Raw genomic sequence first — 20,202 nt, forward strand, 5'->3', positions numbered from 1 at the left:
CATCAATGACTGATAGCCATGGTGACTAATGGGAGCCTCCATATTCAGAGGCAGCAAACCTCTCAATATCAGTGCTAGGAGGCAACATCAGGGGAAAGCCTCTGTGTCCTGCCTGTTGGTCCTCCAGAAACTGGTTGGTCACCGTGTGAAACAGGACGCTGGACTAAATTGACTACTGACTTATTCCAGGGCTCAAATTCGTATGTTCTATGATGCATTAAATATGGATAATACATAACTATTTAACACTTTTCTTTCCAAAGTACAAATGCTGCAGCGCATAATGGGATTACTTTTCCCAATAAATGCTTTAAAGGTTTATATTTTAATGATATATGTATATTGTTTTGTGGTAATTTGAAACTGTGATGAACAAACTGATTATTCCCTATATTTGTAAATATTTGATTCCTAATATTACTTCGCCCTGACCTGGATGGCCCAGGCTAGCTTGATCTCGTCAGATCTCAGAAGCTAAGCAGGGTCAGCCCTGGTTAGTATTTGGATGGGAGACCACCAAGGAAGTCCAGGGTTGCTGTGCAGAGGAAGGCACTGGCAAACCACCTCTGTTAGTTAGTCTCTTGCCATGAAAACCCCAAAAGGGGTCGCCATAAGTCGGCTGCAACTTGACGGCACTTTACACACACACACACACAATATTACTTCAACAAAATGTTTTCTGAATAATCTAGTGATGGTTGCTGAGTTACAAATAAGCGAAACCCTTTGTTGAGTTGGATCTGGAGACAGCAGGAGTAGCTGACGCAGGAGCTCTGACTTATAATGGTGCAATGCTGCAAATCGTGAAATATAGTGATTCCGCATTTTGTTTCCTTTTCTGAACATAGTCTCTGGCAGATCACAAGGAGAACATGAAGCCTTCCCCCCCACTTTCCTAACAAATATTTGAAAATCTGAATCTGTACCTTTAAGCAGTTTATGTGGAAAAGCTGGATACAGAAATAGCATTTCAAAGTCTAAAGGTCATAGTCTCAAGCCCACTCAAGTCACAAGTTAGGGCCAAACTAGACGTTTCTTGGTGAGTTGTGTCTGGGTTTCCCCAGAGGATATGACATAGCAGAGAATGTCATTTTAAAGTCCAGAGGGAGCACTTTCCTGCTTGTAAGTGTGGCATGGGAGTGGGGGGGAGGAGAGGCTCCTGCCTCCCCATACGGTTTTGAGAAGCTGACCCCCCCCCTGCAGAAAAGTATTTACATAACTTTAAAGCAGCTTTTTTTGCAAGCTTTTATCCTTAATGTGATATCAGGCACTCCATCATGTTGGCTAGATTGGCCGTGTTGGTATTACACTATTGTATTAGTAGATGTAATATTGACATCTGTTGGGACCTGTGAATGTCATGCTCTAACAATTTCTCCCCAGCCAGCATAATACTCTGTATGGACTCCATCGTGACCTTTGGGAATAGGGATGTAAGGATTCCTCTACAAGAAACAGATGTTAAGTTTCAGTGAAGTAATGGGTGGAGTAATTTTGTCACATATTGTCCTAGAGAACAACAAGCATCTTATTAACTCTTGCTGAAATATAATAATTTTTAAATTCACTTCCTCCCCATTCAGGTTGCCTCTCTACTTGGCATCTTTCTTCGTCAGCTTACTTTTCCTGCTAGTGAATTTAACTTGTGCGGTGCTTGTGAGACTGGAAAACTCAGAAAGGAAAAGCATTGTCTTGGTCAGGGTTACTATAAATGACACATTGTTTGTGCTGTGTGCCATTTCGCTTTCCATCTGTCTCTACAAAATTTCCAAGATGTCCTTAGCGAATATTTACTTGGAATCCAAGGTAAAGTATATTTCAGACTTTAAAAAGAAAAAAAAAACTTGTCCAGATTAATATTCTAGTGGAGAGAAACAAGTGATATGAGCTAAAAGTTTGCTGTCAGCCTCCATGAGCTAAGCACTTTCATTTCAGGGTTTAGACCAAGGAATTATTCTATTAAGCCAATGTCAATTTATGTTTTTAACCTCTTTAACAAGAGATACTAAGAATGTCTTTTCACCTTTACTTGCATAAAGAGAAATGATAAAACATGCAAAGAAAGGAACATTGTTTCCCTCTCTAAAACAGCAGTCTACCGTGTAGACACCAAGGGAGCCAAAAAGGTTGAGGAAAGACTAAGTAGGAACAGGGCCTCTAGCATGGGCAGCCACCACCTGCCCTTGCAGCAAAAAAGCATGGGTTGGAACAACCACACAAAACTGCTTCAGGTGGGGACTGTATAGGCACACGTCCTTCAAGCCATGAGGTAGCCCTTTTGGCATCAGAAGGCAGCGCACAAGTACCAGCCCTGTGTCTGTCAGCTGTCCTGCCTGAGAGGAGGCCAGTGTGGTTCACTTTCCCTGAGCCAACCAGATCCAGATGATGAAGAAATTCAGAGGAGCTGACTCCGGTCCCTTCCCTGGGAAGGGAGGCAGTCTTGCTGTTTATCACCAAAGTCATCTTGGAGGAGGGAGAGGAGGGGAATTAAGACAAAAAATGTCCTTTGACTTTTCCTCCCTCTGTGAGCGTAATTCCCTCGCCACCCAGTTGCTTCACTGCTGGTGGGAGAGGGGGAACTGGGGTCAGAAAAAGTCTCTTTGATATTATTATCTGACCAAAATATTCTCCCTGTTATTTGGTAGAGGGCGGCAGCCTAAAATCAAGCACAGGGATTAGACTCAAAGGAGGTTGTTTCTGGGCCCAATCCTCCTTCCATCTTCCATAGGGTTGCCAACCTCCAGGTAATCAAAAACAACAGCACGCGGCTCAAAGTTTTACAAATGATTCAAATACAACAGTATAAGATACTGCAATCTTCATTCATATGTTACTCATCAACCGAGTCAGGTCTAATTCCATTGGGGTAAAATTGCATTCGTATTTTTTAATGTATGTATGTAACTAAGTAATTAAACATTTGAAATGTCATATGATTTTTAAGCACATGTATTTTTTGCAGAGGCTATATATGCCCGATTTCATGAAAATAAATTAATGTATATGAAGTACAACTGAAGAAGCCGACCAGGCGAAACGACCACTTATCTGGAAGTGTCGTCTTTATGATTTATGATTTTTCAATATCTGCTGATTTCTTTCTTTTGCCTCTTCCCCTGGAGAGGATTTTTGTCTTGGGGAACTCCGCACTAAAGAATTTTTCTGCTTACATTGGAACGGTCTGGTTTGACCTCTAACAGTTTGTTTTTGTTTAGGAATGAACAGCAATTCCTTTGGGACTTGAATATTAATTCCTATTGGATTCCTATTGGGACCCCTTGCTTTTGGTTTATGTCTATCATTGTATACAATGATTGATTTATTTATTGATGAGTAACATATGGACGAAGATTGCAGTATCTTATACTATTGTATTTGAATCATTTGTAAAACTCTGAGCCGCGTGCTGTTGTTTTTGATAACCACGTTATTTTCAGCATAGGTCTGTTGTTCATTGAGATAACCTCCAGGTAATAGCTGGATATCTCCCGCTATTACCACTGATCTCCAACCAATAGAGATCAGTTCACCTGGAGAAAATGGCCACTTTGACAATGGGACTCTATGGCATTAAGTCCCTCCCCTCCCCAAACCCCACCCTCATCAGGCTCCGCCCCTAAAACCTCCCGCCGGTTGCCAAGAGGGACCCGGCAACCCTAATCTTCTACAATACATTGCAGCAAGATAGAAAGAGTGAAAACATTCTTTTGTCTTTCCTTCCTCTTGCACTTAAAAGAGTTCCTTGCAGCTTCCATTTTTCTATTGTTATTCAGAAGCCAGCCTCTCACCTGCCCCAGTGTTTAATTGGAATCGTGGTGCATATGCATTACCTGGGCATCTGTGAAAGCTCACTCCAGTTTTTGAGAGCTTTTAGGGAAACAATGGTCATCCATGCATGGGTACTTGAACTCACGTTTGCCCCCTGTCTGATTTGGTTGTTCCTTGGAGAATCTGCACATGTTTTCTGTCCATTAGAAATGACCTCGCTGCCAGGCCTTGCAATGTCCGGGTCTTCCCATTCTTCTGTTAATCCAACTCTTCCATCTGCCCTGAGCTCAGCCGGGCTGAAATCTCCATGCAGAAGGCAAACCACAGGCCACAGGAAGATTGGCATCTCTCACAGCCAGTCACAAAGCAGTGGGTAAAGAGGCGGGGATTCAAACACTTCCTGCTTCTTGGGGTCTCTTTCTGAGCAAAAGAAAGGCTTTTTAAAACCAAGGCTTGGATTTCTCCCCCACCCCCGTTTCTTTCAGATTGCTCCATTTTTTGTTTTTAAAATGCTTTTTTATGTGGCAATTGGGTTTTGGGGTGGGGAATCTTCTCTCACAGTGAGCGTTGCGAAGTAAGCCAATTACAAAGCAGCATTTAAAGGGGCGGGACTTGATTTGGGCTTGGAGAGAGCTTGGTGCAGTGATTCCCAACTGTGGGTCTAGCCAGCAACGAATCTCAGGTAAAACTCCCATGCATAAATAACCTATATAGGTGCTCTTGTTCTGAAAGGCCAAGTGGAGGAGACTGACTTGTTTTGTACTGATGTTTTGTTTTCATACTGTTTTCCTTTATTACAGTAACTGAGTTTTTTTAATGATTATATACAATCATTTCATGTGTTATGCATTTATCTATTAAAAATTGAAATGGCTAGATTCACTAACATGAAACTGCCTTATGCCACGGTTGTGCACGCTAACTGGCAGAGTATATGGCATGTAGAAGCTGGCAGCTCAATGAACAGAATGGAGTAACTGAACAAGCAAGGATTTTTTTTTTTCTAGAGCAGAGCAGTGACTCCTGTGAAAGAGACTTGAGTGTGGGTTTTATTGTTGTGTTTTATGGCTGTGAGCATCCAAGAGGGTGATTTGGCTGTAAAACGTCATGAAGTCATCCTTCATCAATGTGCAGTCACTTTATCTCTGATGTTTACAAAAGCACAGATTCCTTCCAAGATACTAACAGACTCACCAGACAGATTTCATTTTTGAAGAGTTAAAAAGTTACCATCTGCTTAACAGAGGTACTGAAAATTGGATAATCAATGGCTACACTTTCCAATAAGTGATTCATTATAATTGTTTTATAATGCCAAGTGTATTTTATAGGGCAGAGCTAACTCACCTTCTCTCTAGAACAGGCACTTAATATTTCAGGTTACTGCTTTTGCACCAGACCAAAACTTCTCACAAAGCTATATAATTCCTTTCAGAAGAATATTGTACTATGATTACACTTTTAAAGGATGGGATATAACCTAAGCAGATGCAGCTAATTTGAGTCAGGTTTTTTTAAATTAATATAGCCAGTGTTGTTTATTCTTGGTTTAGTAAATCACCAAGATCTTTCCCTTCACTGCTACAGATTAACCAGAGATGTCCGAAACTGAACCTGGGATCTTTTGTATCGTTCGCCATTAGGGTTGCAAACGCGAGGTTGGGAAATACCTGGAGATTTTGGGGGATAGGGCTTGGGGAGGTCAGGGTTAAGGGAGGGGAGGGACTTCAAAGGGCATAATCCCATAGAGTCCACCTTCCAAAGCTGCCCTTTTCTCCAGGTGAATTGATCTGTGTCACCTGGAGATCATTTGTAAGAGCGGGAGATCTCCAGCCACCACCTGGAGGTTGGCAACCCTATTTGTCATGCCATAATTACTCTAGCTATTCCGTGCTTAACAAGCACTAAATCATGTGCTCCTGTCCCACCACAACTTTCACAGCCCTTTTCCTCTACTGGTAGTTTCATTTCCTCTAAAAACAGTGGAGTCCTTAAGTTCAGGGAAACATCACTCAAAGTACTGTATAAAAAGTTGTTTGTCTCTGGTTGGCAGTTTTGTAAAGCAGATTTGCTTAGATCCAGGAAGTTTTGCTACTAACTTCCAGTGTCATAGTGTATAATTTCAAAAGATGCAGTCTTAGATACAGTTAACTCAGAAAAACAAAAAGTTGGCCTGTAATAAGTAATGTTGCATGCTATCGTATAATATCACCAGTTAAAAATCCATTTGCCCCAATCATCATTCCATTAAACTGCCAAAATTAAACATCATTAATAATGTAAAATGCTTTTCAGCCAGCTAATGTTTCACTTTGTGGGCCCCATACAAGGCCTGTCTGAGAGCCTCATCTCCTGAGAAAGTGAAAGATAGGCCCATCTCATTTTCTTTAGCACTACAAGTTTATTCTGGAAATAAAAGGAATCAAGCCTGTATAGTACATTGAATTTTAAACTACTATATAAATGATGAGTAGGGTTGCCAACCTCCAGGTAGTAGCTGGAGATCTCCTGCCATTACAACTGACCTCCAGCCGATAGAGATCAGTTCACCTGGAGAAAATGGCCGTTTTGGCAATTGGACTGTATGGCATTGAAGTCCCTCCCCTCCCTAAACCCCGCCCTCTTCAGGCTCTGCCCCAAAAACCTCCCGCCGATGGCGAAGAGGGACTTGGCTACCCTAATGATGAGGGAAATAATTCCAAATGGATAGCTATGTTAGTCTGTTGTAGCAGAATAAAAGATCTACTGATGCCTTAAAGACTAACACATTTAGTCCAGCATACGTTTTTGTGAATCACAGCTCACATCTTAATAATGGTTATGCTCCTATCCATCTGAGGAAGTGAAGTCTCACTCATGAAAGATTATGGTGGAATAAATTGTGTTAGTCTTTCCGGCACCACTAAGCTTCTGTTTTATTCTGATGGGGGAAAGGTTATATTATCCTCTTCTGCCACCCACAGGTGGAGAAAAACTGGGACTACATTTTGAATTTAGATTTAATCAAGCAATAGAGCTTCCTTTTGAATTTTTGTAGGTTGTTATGAAATAGACTGCAAAAAGGAAGCTGTGTTAGTAGGGTTGCCAACCTCCAGGTAATAGCTGGGGATCTCCTGCTGTTACAACTGATCTCCAGCCGATAGAGATCAGTTCACCTGGAGAAAATGGCTGCTTTGGCAATTGGACTCAGTGGCATTGAAGTCCCTCCCCTCCCCAAACCACGCCCTCCTCAGGCTCCGCCCCAAAAATCTCCTGCTGGAGGCAAAGAAGGACCTGGCAACCCTATGTGTTAGTCTGATATAGCAAAACTCCTAAAGAGAGTTGAAGCATTAGCCTTCATGGCCTAGAGATGGCACTTTATACATCAAAGCGAGTAAGATTGTCCAGAGCTTCGGGACTGGGTGTAATCAATTTGCAGAAGACATCCAGTTCTATATTTCATTAGCTAAGCCTCGAGATGCATTGGATCTGAACCAGTGCTTTGAGGCTGTGGTTAGATGGCTAAGGCAGAACAGGATGAAGCTTAATCAAGACAAGATGGAGGTAATGCTGGTCAGAAAGGCCAAGCTGATGCTTTGGAGGGACCAACCTGTGATGGGCGCAGTGGAGTTGGTGTTTGCAGAACAGGTTAAGAGCTTGGGGCTGCTCATGGACCAGCCTTGCACCAGTAGAGTCATCCCTGGAATTGCCAACATCCAAGTGAGGGCTGGGATTCTTCTGGAATTACAATTGATTTCCAGATGACAGAGATCAGTTTCCTGGGGAAAATAGAAGCTTCAGAGGGTAAACTCCATGGCATCACATCCCTGCTGAGTTCCCTCCCCAAACTGTGTCCCTAAATCCTCAGGAATTTCCCAACCCAGAGCTCACAACCCTAGTCACTTCACTCTTCTGGCTAAAATGTATTGCATGTTCTGAACTGTTTCTCATACATATTGATTGGTGTATAACTAGGGGTACTAACCTTCAGGTGGTGGCTCGAGATCTTACACTATTACAACTGATCCCCAGGTGACAGAGATCAGTTCACCTGTAGAAAATGGCCGCTTTGGAAAGCGGACACTATGGCATTATACCCCATTGAAGTCCCTCCACTCCCTAAGCCCTGCCCTCCTCGGGCTCCACCCCCAAAATCTCCAGGTATTTCCCAACCCGGAGTTGGCAACCCTATGTATAACCCAGTCCATCCCCACATGCAAACACAACAAATACTACTCCTTGGCTTCACATTGCAAGAGTACCGTATTAAAGAAGTGCCAATTTTGGGGGGGGGGGATCTGGATGGGTCAAAGTGACCTGATGAGACTCCTGGTAGGCTGCTTTTTCTAGAACTTTTCTAGAACCAATATGAATCCAAATTCACCAAAATGTGTTTCATTCTCTCCGCTAGGGTTCATCTGTATGTCAACTAACAACCATAGGAGTGACTGTTATACTACTTTATGCTTCAAGAGCCTGTTACAATCTGTTCGTACTGTCCTTTTCTCCGAGCAAGACAATGAATTCTTTTGACTATGACTGGTACAATGTATCTGATCAGGCAAGTATAGCACTTCCCTTTGACGATAAATTATTTCTTACAGTAAAATACCTTACACTGACAAATGGCTACATAAAGATAACACGCAAACGATTTCAAAACTCAGAATAATTTATTAGAAGGGATCCTGTTCAGGCTTTTAAATAACCATTGTGCAAGGTAAGAATGATAGTGGATGTATATTTTGCAACACTGATAAGATTTTAAATTTCAAGTTTTAGCACCCTTCTAAAATGGGCTGGTCCTAAATTGGCACATGTAATTTATACATATAATTGTAATTCAGGGTGCGTTACAACAAAGGGAGCCAGGCAGCAAAACCATTCTTACTTATCACGGGAAACAAACCATGAGCATCTGCTTTGAGGCACACCATCATGAAAAAAATTAACAAAGGCACATCCATGTCCAAGACAGGGCTTGGTTTCATGTTTACTTAAAGGAATGTTGCCAACAAGACTTTAGACTTAGCGTAGCTTTTGATATTATGGATTTAATTAAAACAACTGTAGTAATAAAAACTATCTAGGATTGCCATCTCTGGCTTGAAAAATTCCTGAAGACTTGGCGGTGTTGTCTGGGGAGGCCAGAGTTTGGGGAGGGGAAACAGCTCAAAAGGGAAATGAGATTATGTCCTGTGATGGTCATGACCTTTGATGTCACACCACAGTTGAAGGTCAGCTTCTTTAAGCCCTCCCCTTCCTCAGATTGGCAGGACATCCTCAATATAAAAGAAAGACTGACAATGCACCCCTAAACAGTCAGTGAGCTTAGAAGGATGTAACTGTTTAGAATTGCACTGTTAACGTTCTAGATTCAGTATACTCCAAGTGCAAAACAACATTCTAACCGACAGGATGCAGAAAATCCCTGTGAAATCGGCTGTTTGCGTCAGTTGCTTATTGGTTTAGACCAAGAACGTTGTAGGTGCGTCCAGAGAATCTCTGATAACTGCAGAAGCCTGGTTTGCACATTCGGTTCTGCTCATAGATTTAACAGGGATCACATATCTGCAGGCAGACTGTGCTATTTTTTCTGCATTCCACAACAGATAGTTGAAATGCTGCTGTTGTTTCCAAGTGTAGAATTTCATTGTTCACTTTTAACTTATTACTCTTTAATTTTTCAACAGGCAGATCTGAAAAGCCAGCTGGGTGATGCCGGATATTTAGTATTTGGAATAATACTTTTTGTGTGGGAGCTCCTGCCCACTTCCTTAGTTGTGTTCTTCTTCCGCGTTCGAAACTCTACAAAAGACATAGTAAGATTTTGTTTATTTGCTACCTGTCCAGAGATCTGCTTGAATTGTCTTACAAGTAAAGGCAATAAAATAGAAAAATAACCATAATAATTATCAATGGTAATAAGCCATACAAAAACATTCAGTAATCTAAAATAAGAGCCCCGTGGTGCAGAGTGGTAAACTGCAGTACTGCAGTCAAAAGCTCTGCTCACGACCTGAGTTCGATCCCGACAGGAGTCACTTTCAGGTAGCCGGCTCAAGGTTGACTCAGCCTTCCATCCTTCTGAGGTCAGTAAAATAAGTACCCAGCTTGCTGGGGGGTAAAGTGTAGATGACTGGGGAAGGCACTGGCAAACCACCCTGTAAACATAGTCTGCCTAGTAAACGTTGGGATGTCACGTCACCCCATGGGTCAGGATTGACCCAGTGCTTGCACAGGGGACTACCGTTACCTTTTTAATCTAAAATAATATAAATAAAACAGAGAGCAAGATTTGAAAACAGAATAATTACTGGTGGACTGAACAGTATGAACAGCATATAAAAACCAATTCATCATCATCATCATCTTCTTTTTTGTGGAACCATAATGGTTCTTCCACTGAACTCATTCTGATCTATAACTATGCATTATAAGCATAGCTAATAGCAGAAGCTAAAGACTTTCTCATTGTTAGGAGAAGGTGGTGCAAAATTTTATTCTCAAATGGCTACATGCTATTTGTGTTTCAGATTGGGAATTGTTTAACTGGGGAAGATTAAATTTTCTATAAATCAACAAGAGTCATGTGGCACTAAAGACTAACACATTTATTACGACATGAACTTTAATAGGCCTTGAATGTTTATGCTACAATAAATCAATTAGCTATTAAATGTACCACAATACTCTTTCGTTGTTTTACTGCATCAGTCTAATACTGCTGCTCTCTGGAATATTTTTATCTAATTCTGAACATGGCCCCAGAATGTCAAAAATTCCACATAACGGTATACGAACAGATAGAAGGGATGTTTCTACAAACCCAGGGACAATTCTAGGTTTGCGGAAAAATCTGAAAAGTTCAAAACAATTTTTTTTAAACCAAACCAGAGAAGCAGTGCCTGTGCTTACACAGACATTGTAATTCAAACAAAAAAAAAATGCTGATTGAGATCTCATGAGATCACAGTCAGCATTACAACCAGGCATTTTAAATGCAGTGAGATTTGGGGAAGGAGGCCCAGAGCTTCCAGATGGGCCCCATGCCATGCCTCCTAACTAGAGTTGCCAAGCTCCAGGTGGTAGCTGGAGATCTCCCGCTATTACAACTGATCTCCAGGCAACAGATCAGTTGCCCTGGAGAAAATGGCCGCTTTGGCAGTTGGACTCTGTGGCATTGAAGTCCCTCCCCTCTCCAAACCCTGCCCTCCTCAGGCTCCACCCCCAGAACCTCCAGGTATTTCCCAACCTGGAGCTGGCAACTCTACTCCTAACCATGCCCTTCCCCTACCAACTCACCTGCAAGCCTCTGAGTCCCAGCACTTGTGCAGTTGGGGAGGGCTTCAGAACAGGGGTAGTGTGCATCATGGGTGGCCCCAAGCCAAGCCAGAGAAGAACCACCACAAACAGAGACAGGTGGGTGCAGAGCCGGTGGGTTCCCTAGGGTTGCAAGCTCCTGGTTGGGAAATTCCTGAAGATTTGGGGGTGGAGCCCAGGAAGTGTTGGGGTTTGGGGAACACAGGGACTTCAGCAGAGTATAATGCCATAGAGTCTACCCTCCAGAGCAGCCATTTTCTCCAGGGGAACTGATCTCTGTCATTTGGAGATCAGTCATAATTCCAGGAGATATCCAGGCCCCAGCTGGAGGTTGGCAATCCTAGTTTCTGCTCTTCCATTCTGCTCTCAAGGAGATGCAGCGTGGCTTGACAAGAGAGCATGAGCTGAGGAAGAGCGAGCATGCACACGGCTGCCTGCTTGCTTGCCTTCTTCCCTCCCTCGTCCTGCAGCCTCCTCCTGCTTTGGCTTTTGAGAATAACAGTCATTAACAGCAGAGTTGGGTAAGGCAGGCAGACAGGCAGATGCTGCTGCAATAACAGCAGCAGAGACCACCCTCTGCTGCAGCTCCTCCTCCACCACCTCATCTCCATAACTTGCTGCAACATAAGGGAAGAAGCATCTCCTGATTGGCTGCCTGCTTGCCTAGCCTGCCCCCCCATCCCACCTACCCCCCCCCAAGGCATTCTCTGCCCAAGGTCCCCCCAAAATCTGGAACTAACTTTCATCATCTGCTGAGAAGGGCAGACTTTAAGTCTAATAAAACAAATAAATAAAATATAAATTGCTGTCACTGTACAGTAATCATAAATCAGCAAGGTTGAAAGTATTAGATCAGCAAACCCTAATTGTTATTACCAGGAGTATTGTATGGTAAAACACTGATGCACCAGTCCCAATTTATTTTAAAGCAAAATACTTTTATTTTTTACTTTTGATTTAATGCCTTTTTAGCTTTAACTTCTCTTTTTTATATGAAGTCAAATCCAAGGCTGGAAAACTGGGGACATCCTTTTCATATTTTGCTTTAAAAAAAAAGTAAAATACTAAAAGACAATAAACACCAACAGCTGATGCTCTGATAATTAGCCACAAGAGGGAGTAACAGCCCAAGGGAATAGTAATACACTACATGTGCAACAATTGTACTTACACCCACACACAAAATCTGTGAAACCCAACGGGTTAGAGACTATTAACCCCTTCCACTAAGGGGGATGCTTTGACGCTCTTCCTCCAATAGACAACGGCTTCCTTCAACAAAGGAATGCTTGTCTCCATCACAGAAAGCCTATCTCCATCAGAAAAGTAATTTTTCATTAGAAGACTTTCTCTGAAGGAAGATTTAGTGAGTGTCAGGATCTAGTGTAGCAGAATGGAGCCATAGGATCTAAATTATGGCCCTGTTTAACACCTGTTCATAAAAAAATTGCAATAGATTCAGTCATCTTTTTATTATACTACTCTCGTCTTAATTCACTGTTCCCATTTATCCACATTTAAACTGAAGACAATGCATGCACATAAACTGAGAATTTGAAGTGAAAGTCTTTTTTCAAAGTAACACTAAAGGTTTATGAATCAACAGTGAGAAAATGTAATTCTGTGACCATTTGCAATGTGTTAAAAGGAAACTTGTGTCTTGGCAGTATTATGCATGGTCTCATCATGGTTAAACAAACCTCATTTGGAGCGCTGTGTTGGTACACCACAACTTTTAAAACTTCAGATTAAAGGTTCGAAGGCAAATTAGAAAAGGAAAGAGCCTGGATGGGTTTTGCAATATAAAAAGGGTGATCTTGTGTTTTAAAGATGTCAACATAATGAATTAGAAAGAAAAGTGATTTCAAAGAAAAGGCTAGAAAAGCTTTTGTAAAGGACAAGCAAAATAGTTGCTGCAGATAGGGAAGTGATGAATAAATAATATCACTCACCAGAACTTCTAAATTCTTTGCCACAGTAGTATTGTGGACTTTGCAGCACCACAAAAGGGGCTCAGATTTATGGACAGGTTCTGATCTCAATTCTGAAAGGGTGGGCTGAGTTGAGTGTACTGCAGGGAGTGTGGTTGAGCTTCCATTCCTTGAACAATAAGGGTGCAGAATCATTGAGATTCTTCAACCATGGAAGAATTCCTGTAGGAAAAGGGAAACTTGTAGGGTGTGTTCAGGCAAGGGGAGAAAGGGTCTTCAGAAAATATCAGTGTATCTCAAGATCAAGCCAGGTCACATAATTTTATTTCAGTTGGCTCTTATTTTAGTATGAAATTGCCTCCTCTTCTGCTTTCTGTGGAATCCAACTCGTGGTTTTCGCTGATGATAAAGTTGCTTTTAATTTTTTTCTGACTTGTTTTCACTTACGTGCCTGTTATTTACTGCATGATGCAGTTACTGTAGGGTCCATTTTTCTTTGCAAACTTGTGATTTTTGTCTGTAATATTATATATTTAGAATTAAAATCTAAACATTATAAGGACACCAAACCACCGGGAAACAAATGGATGCAATATTGAAGAACTTCTTTCTCTCCTAGACCAACCCGGGAATAGTACCAAGTCATGCATTCAGTCCGAGATCTTATTTTTTTGATAATCCTCGCAGATACGACAGTGATGATGATTTGGCATGGAGCATATCACCACACAGCGTACATGGCAGGTGAGGCAAACATAACAACTGAGGATCTGTAAAAGGAATAAGGAATTATATCTGGTGCTCCATAACTTGTTTCCGTAAAGGCTTTTTGGAAGTTACAGTAAGAAACTGTATGTCAGAAAATGACAGCACTGGAATCCATCAAGGCTACGTTTTTTCAGCCTGCTTCACTGAACTGTATTGTAGTGGGGATGAGGACCAGCTGGTTATAGATGCTATAACACAGGGGCGGCAAACTCATTAGTCAAAAGAGCCAAATATCAACAGTACAATGATTGAGATTTCTTTTGAGAGCCAAATTTCTTAAACTATATAGGTAGGTACACTGTTTATTAACTTAATAAACTTTAATTAAAGTTTTAAGTCTTAATTAAAATATAGGTACATTGTATTAAACTTGATATCATACTTAATAGTGATCTTATTTATTTATAAAAATTAAATTGTAAGTCCCTGCCATTTCCCCGTCCCCTCGTCTGGAGGCCTGGTCTACCGCCATAAAAGCCTATTGGTAGACCTGGCCTCCGGCTGAGTCCCATTGGGAGGCCAGGTCTACCCATTGGCTTTCTTGGCAGTAGACCTGGCCTCCGGAGGCCCATAGAAGCCAATTGGTAGACCTGGCCTCTGAAGGGGGACTTTTTCCCCTCCTCGGAGTCCAGATCTACCGCCAAGAAAGCCAGTGGGTAGACATGGCCTCCCAATGGGACTCAAGCCGGAGGCCAGGTCTACCAAAGGAAGCCTGCCCCGCCCAACAGCTGATAGGCGGCGGGGGGGGGGCAGGAACCGCCGAGCCGCCCTCCCAACAATCGCGTGGCTAGAGGGGAGGCTTTAGCCTCCCAACCATTAAGGGCAAGGAAAAGGGGGAGCCGGCCATTCTCGGCCGGCGGGGGGAGAGACAGCGCGCCCGCTCTCTCTCTCTCTCAGGTGCACCGGCTCCGCAGCCTGGCTGCCGGCGCGAGCAGGTGCAAGAGCAGGGGCTCCGAACCAAGTTCAGAGAGCCGCACTCAACGGGCCAAAGAGCTGCATGCGGCTCTGGAGCCGCAGTTTTGAGACCCCTGATCTGGATGATAGCTAAGCAACAAATTTAGGCTATGACTAGAGTGTTCTACTCTCTTACAATCCAGGGCCCTTATTGCAAAGTCCTGGGCAGATGCAGCTGGAACGCAGAGGACCCTAGGATCACGACAAAAACACATCTACACAGTTCCTTAGATATGTTAAAGTCCCCCCTCCCCCAGAATCATGGAGTTGGACGGGACCACCAGGGTCATCTTATCCAACCCCCTGCACAATGCAGGAAATTCACAACTACCTCCCCACCACACCCCCTAGTCCATGCCCAGAAGATGGTCAAGATGCCCTCCCTCTCATGATCTGCCTAAGGTCATAGAATCAGCATTGCTGACAGATGGCCATCTAGTGCTTAAAAACCTCCAGAGAAGGAGAGCTTACCACCTCCTGAGGAAGCCTGTTCCACTGAGGAACCGCTCTGTTAGAAAATTCTTCCTTCTTCCACAGAGGCAAATTTATGATTAATTCTGCATTTTGTTTTTCAGTTTCTCCCATGATTACTATGACTGGGGACATCAAAACAACAGTTTTATGACTCATGTTGGATCCCTCCAGCACGATTCTATATCAGAGATTGAGTGACCAAGCTCAACAAAGCGCCAGACCAATGACAATTTTTTATTATTTAAAAATTATAGGATATTGTTGAGTCAACAAGACAAGTTTTAAAGTGGTAAAATGGCTCAGCAAAAAAAATATAGATGGAAAAATCATTTATGAAGCCATTTAGTTACACTTTCATTCCATGATACCATGTTAAGGGTATGTCCCTGCAAGGATTTGGACATGTACTTTGTATAACTAAGATGAACTCTTGCTGAAGTCAGAGAATCTTTTTATAATGAAGACAGAAGAATGTCTTTGCAAGACTGGGGCTTCAGAGTAAATACGTGTTTTATATTTTAATTATTTTTATGTTGAAAAAATACTGATGGAAGTTTATAGCATACTTTTCTATGTTGTAACTTTTTAATATGTACAGAAATGGCCGTGTTTAAAATACCGCATTCCCTTTATAAAGTATTCTCTACAGCTTAACTGTTGTGGCAACTGGAGTTATACAAGTATATTTCTGCCAGTATTGATATACAAACATAAAGTTAAAATTACACCGTCTCAGCAAAAAAAGTTCATTTTTAAAAACAGCCTCACACTATTTAATCTGCATGAGATAAATGGCACTCAAATTGAACATGAATTATTTCCAGTGTGATTGTGTGCATTTCATATCATTAGTAAGGCAAGAACAAAAATAGGTTCAAGTCTTCCTATTTGGTTAGATCCAAAAGTGCTGTTCTGCCAAGTTAATGGTACTTAGAAGAGTTGGTTTTTATATGCCGACTTTCTCTACCAGTTAAGGAAGAATCAAACCAGCTTACAATCACCTACCCTTCCCCCCACAACAGATACCCTGTGAGGTGGGTGGGGCTGAGAGAGTGTGACTAGCCCAAGGTCACCCAGCTGGCTTCATGTGTAGGAGTGGAGAAACAAATCCAGTTCACCAGATTAGCCTCCGCCGCTCATGTGGAGGAGTGGGGAATCAAACCCGGTTCTCCAGATCAGAGTCCACTGCCCCAAACCACTGTTCTTAACCATCACACCATGATGCCTCTCTTACACTAGTGGGGCAGCATTTCCACTGCAGACTTTCCCCTTCATCCCTTGCCCTGCTGCATGTGAGGATCCTCCTGCCTCCAGAAAGAAGAATTTCAGGGGGCTGCAAAGGAGATAAAAAACAGGAAAATTCCATTCTGTAAGCTTTGTTCTTCTTGTAGAACTTGAGATCTAAGGAGGGGAAAAAAGGGCTGCTACACCAATCACTAAGAGACAAATAAGGCTATTTGTGTCCTTAATGCCATCATTTACAAGACACTACTGATTTTATGAACAAACTGGACAACAGGGAAATTCTTTTGGTTATACTAGATGTTGTACCACTTTACACCAACATTCCTCAGAAAGAAGCATTATCTATTATACAAGAAACCTTAAACAGAATAGGAAAAAAAAACCCCAAACTCTCTTGTTCTCTCTAGCTGAAATAGAGCTCACAAATAATTTCTTCTCATTTAATGATATAATGTATTTCCAAATTAAAGGCTTTGCAACAGGATCCTCAGTGACTAGTGAAGTTGCCAATTTATATACGGGCAATTTTGAAGATAAGGTTATTTATTCTTCTAACAACCCTGTCCATAGTTGTATCATTCAATTGTTGCGATATCTAGATGATGTCTTTTATTATGGAAAGGTGACTATATAAGTTTGTCAGAATTTCATGTTTGGCTTGATATACAGGATGAAAATATCAAATTTGACCACCATGCTGATGACAACAAAATTAATTTTTCAGATAAGGTAAAGGTCCCCTGTGCAAGCATCCGGTCATTCCTGACCCATGGGGTGACGTCACCTCCCAACATTTCCTAGGCAGACTTTGTTTACAGGGTGGTTTGCCAGCGCCTTCCCCAGTCATCTTCCCTTTACCCCCCAGCAAGCTGGGTATTCAGATACCAATTTTTCAGATACCATGTTCATAAGGGACCAGGAGAAGCCCTGTAGGAATCCTTATGTTAAAAAACCCACACATAAAAACTCCCTTTTGAGACAATCACCACCTCAATCATATAAGGAATACTTTACCATTCATCCCATTCTTAAGCACCATTTAACTGGTAGGGGCTATCCAAATCGCATACTACAGTCCGCTTATTTAAAAGCCTTGGGATCCGATAGGAAAAAATTACTCATGAACAAGCAGAAAACTGCTTGAGATCAGATTATATGTAATCTTTCTTATAATAATGTAAGTGTGGATCTAAAAATGAATATTTGTAAACTTTGGTATTTCTTTGAGAATATTCCCTGATGTGACAGGAAACCCATTACTTCTTTTAGGAGAACTAAGAATCTGAGGGAACATGTAGTCCATAGCAACGCTCACAAATGTGTTAGTCATCAAAGAGTCTTTCTTACCAGGCACAAATCCTCCCCAGGGTCATTAAGATGCAATATGAAATACTTTGTTGAAAAAACAAGGAACCTAAGAACATGCATAGCAGAACATAAAAGCAATATTACATTGAAAAGAACAAGTGCCCCATTGGCTAAACAGTTTATTGAAAACAATCATGGTCCCTCTGACTTTATCTTTTGGGCTGCAGAGAAATTAACTTGTAAAAATGAAAAATTGAAGAAGTAGATTGGATTGTTAGACTCCAGACCCTGATACCTAAAGGGTTAAATTTGCCTCTGGAATTGCATCAGCTTCTGTAAAATAGAGAGATATTGCATCAACCAGACACTCGTGTCTACAGAAGGGTCGTTGCAGGGGCAATTTGCTACTGATCTTGTACTCTGTTTGCAAGACTAACCAGGTTTGTAACTTTCATTTAGGCAGAAAAAAGATATTTAAAATTTAAGCCAAAGCCTTTTGGGTGCTGGGCAGTTTATCTTAATCTTTCTTACGTATAGGCAGTTTCTCTCTCTCTTCCTCTCTTTTCCTTCCTGCAGTCTTAAAGACAGAATAAGCTCTACCAGTTTTGTATGTGGTTGAAATTTTACCGTACATCCTGTAATTTGACTTTTAACACAATGCTTTATTTATATGTGTGCGTTACATGTCCTCAAGTCACTTCTGACTCATGGCGACCCTATGAATTAATGACCTCCAAAACGTCCTATCATTAACAGCCTTGCTCAGGTCTTGCAAACTAAAAGCAGTGGCTTCCTTATTAATTTATATAATTTTAGCTAAATAATCCTTATTTATGAGAACTCAGCAACGTAACTGCATATTATATATTACAAATTCCCCTGAAGAAGCCTATTAGTTAAAATTCCCTATGCATTTTGCCAAGAAAAAAATATTTTTACTTTATTTTGCACCATCAGCCTTGATACTTGAGATCTAACCCGCTGGTAAAATACTTTTTTTTAAAGCACAGAATAATAGTCCTCAAAATATAAGAGCAGTAATTTGATGCAAGAAAAATTTCTGTTTGTTGGTAATGGACAATTTTGCACAAAATTAATCCTGATGAAGGGAGGTTTGACTCTCAAAAATGGATACCCTGGAAAGTTTGTTGGTCTTTAGGGTGTTACAGGACTCAAATCTAACTCTTCTACTGCCGACCAACACCACTGCCCACCTGAAACTAAGCCTGGTTACGTCTCACCAATATGGAGAGAAGGCTGCAACTAGTAACTGTTCCATCTGAGTAATACATCTTGTGGTCTATTTTTGGCTTATCTATACAAAATGCATTCTTAAGCATCATTTCCAAGCTTTGTCTGTGATTCTTGTGGTTACATGAACATCACCCGCTCATCTGAAGATCTGACATCAGGTCGATGCCTTATAAGAAATCCATTCGTCATCTGCCTTACCTATTCAATGTTATGGTCACAGAATAACAAACAATTGCATTTCTGCAGGCTTAAAAGAAACATTTTGTTTCTTCCTTTGCTGGTAAGTATGACTCATTGTCAATCTTGTGATCTAAGTGCAAGCAGAATTCAGATCAAATAGGCAACCTTCAGCATCTGAATTAAAAAAAGGTGCAAATGAGTGGGTGAGAATAATTTGGCTGAATAAGTTAAATAAAATGGATTCCAACCCCAGTCTACTGATCTCCTTGACAGCGGCTATTATTAGAACCTCTCATACCTGCCTGTAATAGGGCTGTATGTTCACCCGGGCCTCAAAACACACACAAAAACCACACCAAGCAAAGCTGAATATCATGGCCAGCATAAAGAAGTTGCAGGTAGCTGTATCTGTCCAAAGCAAATGTCAAAACAAAAGCCACATAATATCTTTTATTAAGATCAGCAAAATGACACAAAGCATTATGCAAGCTTTAAAATCCTCCAGAACTCTCCTGTACGTATCATTGCCAGTGTCTGTTTAGCTCTGCCATCCTAATGCCATTCTACAGCCATTCAACAATTCTTCCAGGTGGCTAGAAGCTTCCCCCTCTGATGATTTAGGTGAAACTGGTCAGAGCTAGTCATCCTGGGCCAGAGAGGGCAAGAGATTTCAGGTGATGTACAAGAAGGGATTCATTGTCACCTTCCTCGCCCCAAAAAAGGGAGGGCACCCCTTCGGAAAGTACTCACTTGGCTGCCAGAGCACATATAGGCTGTAGAGGCCCAACATGGTACCCCCATGTTCTCCTAGTGCACCAAAGATTCCTCCATTTTTGCATTCAGAAAGAGCCCTCCCATTTGACCTGGCATCTGCATTCAGAATGTTCACAACAATCTTGATAGCTGCCCTGAGCCCGGTTTTGGCTGAGAAATGAGGGTGGGGTGTAAACTGAATAAATAAATAGATCTAGTGATCCATCTGAGATCCTAGGACCGTGTTGGCGAACCTATGGCACGC

General features: G+C 41.7%; 1 protein-coding gene across 1 annotated transcript in view; it reads left to right on the forward strand.

Moving 5' to 3' along the window:
- The window catches only part of GPR137B (G protein-coupled receptor 137B), a 29,014-nt gene extending 13,513 nt beyond the window's left edge, over positions 1-15,501 (forward strand). Inside the window, exons 3-7 of the mRNA XM_056852848.1 lie at positions 1,584-1,806; positions 8,159-8,312; positions 9,445-9,569; positions 13,621-13,745; positions 15,299-15,501. Of these exons, the coding sequence (XP_056708826.1) occupies positions 1,584-1,806; positions 8,159-8,312; positions 9,445-9,569; positions 13,621-13,745; positions 15,299-15,395 (724 nt within the window). The 3' untranslated portion in view covers positions 15,396-15,501. The remainder of the gene's footprint in view (positions 1-1,583; positions 1,807-8,158; positions 8,313-9,444; positions 9,570-13,620; positions 13,746-15,298) is intronic.
- The last annotated feature ends 4,701 nt before the right edge of the window (positions 15,502-20,202 follow it).

The sequence above is a fragment of the Euleptes europaea genome, chromosome 7 (assembly GCF_029931775.1).
Source record: "Euleptes europaea isolate rEulEur1 chromosome 7, rEulEur1.hap1, whole genome shotgun sequence".
Lineage (NCBI taxonomy): Eukaryota > Metazoa > Chordata > Lepidosauria > Squamata > Sphaerodactylidae > Euleptes > Euleptes europaea.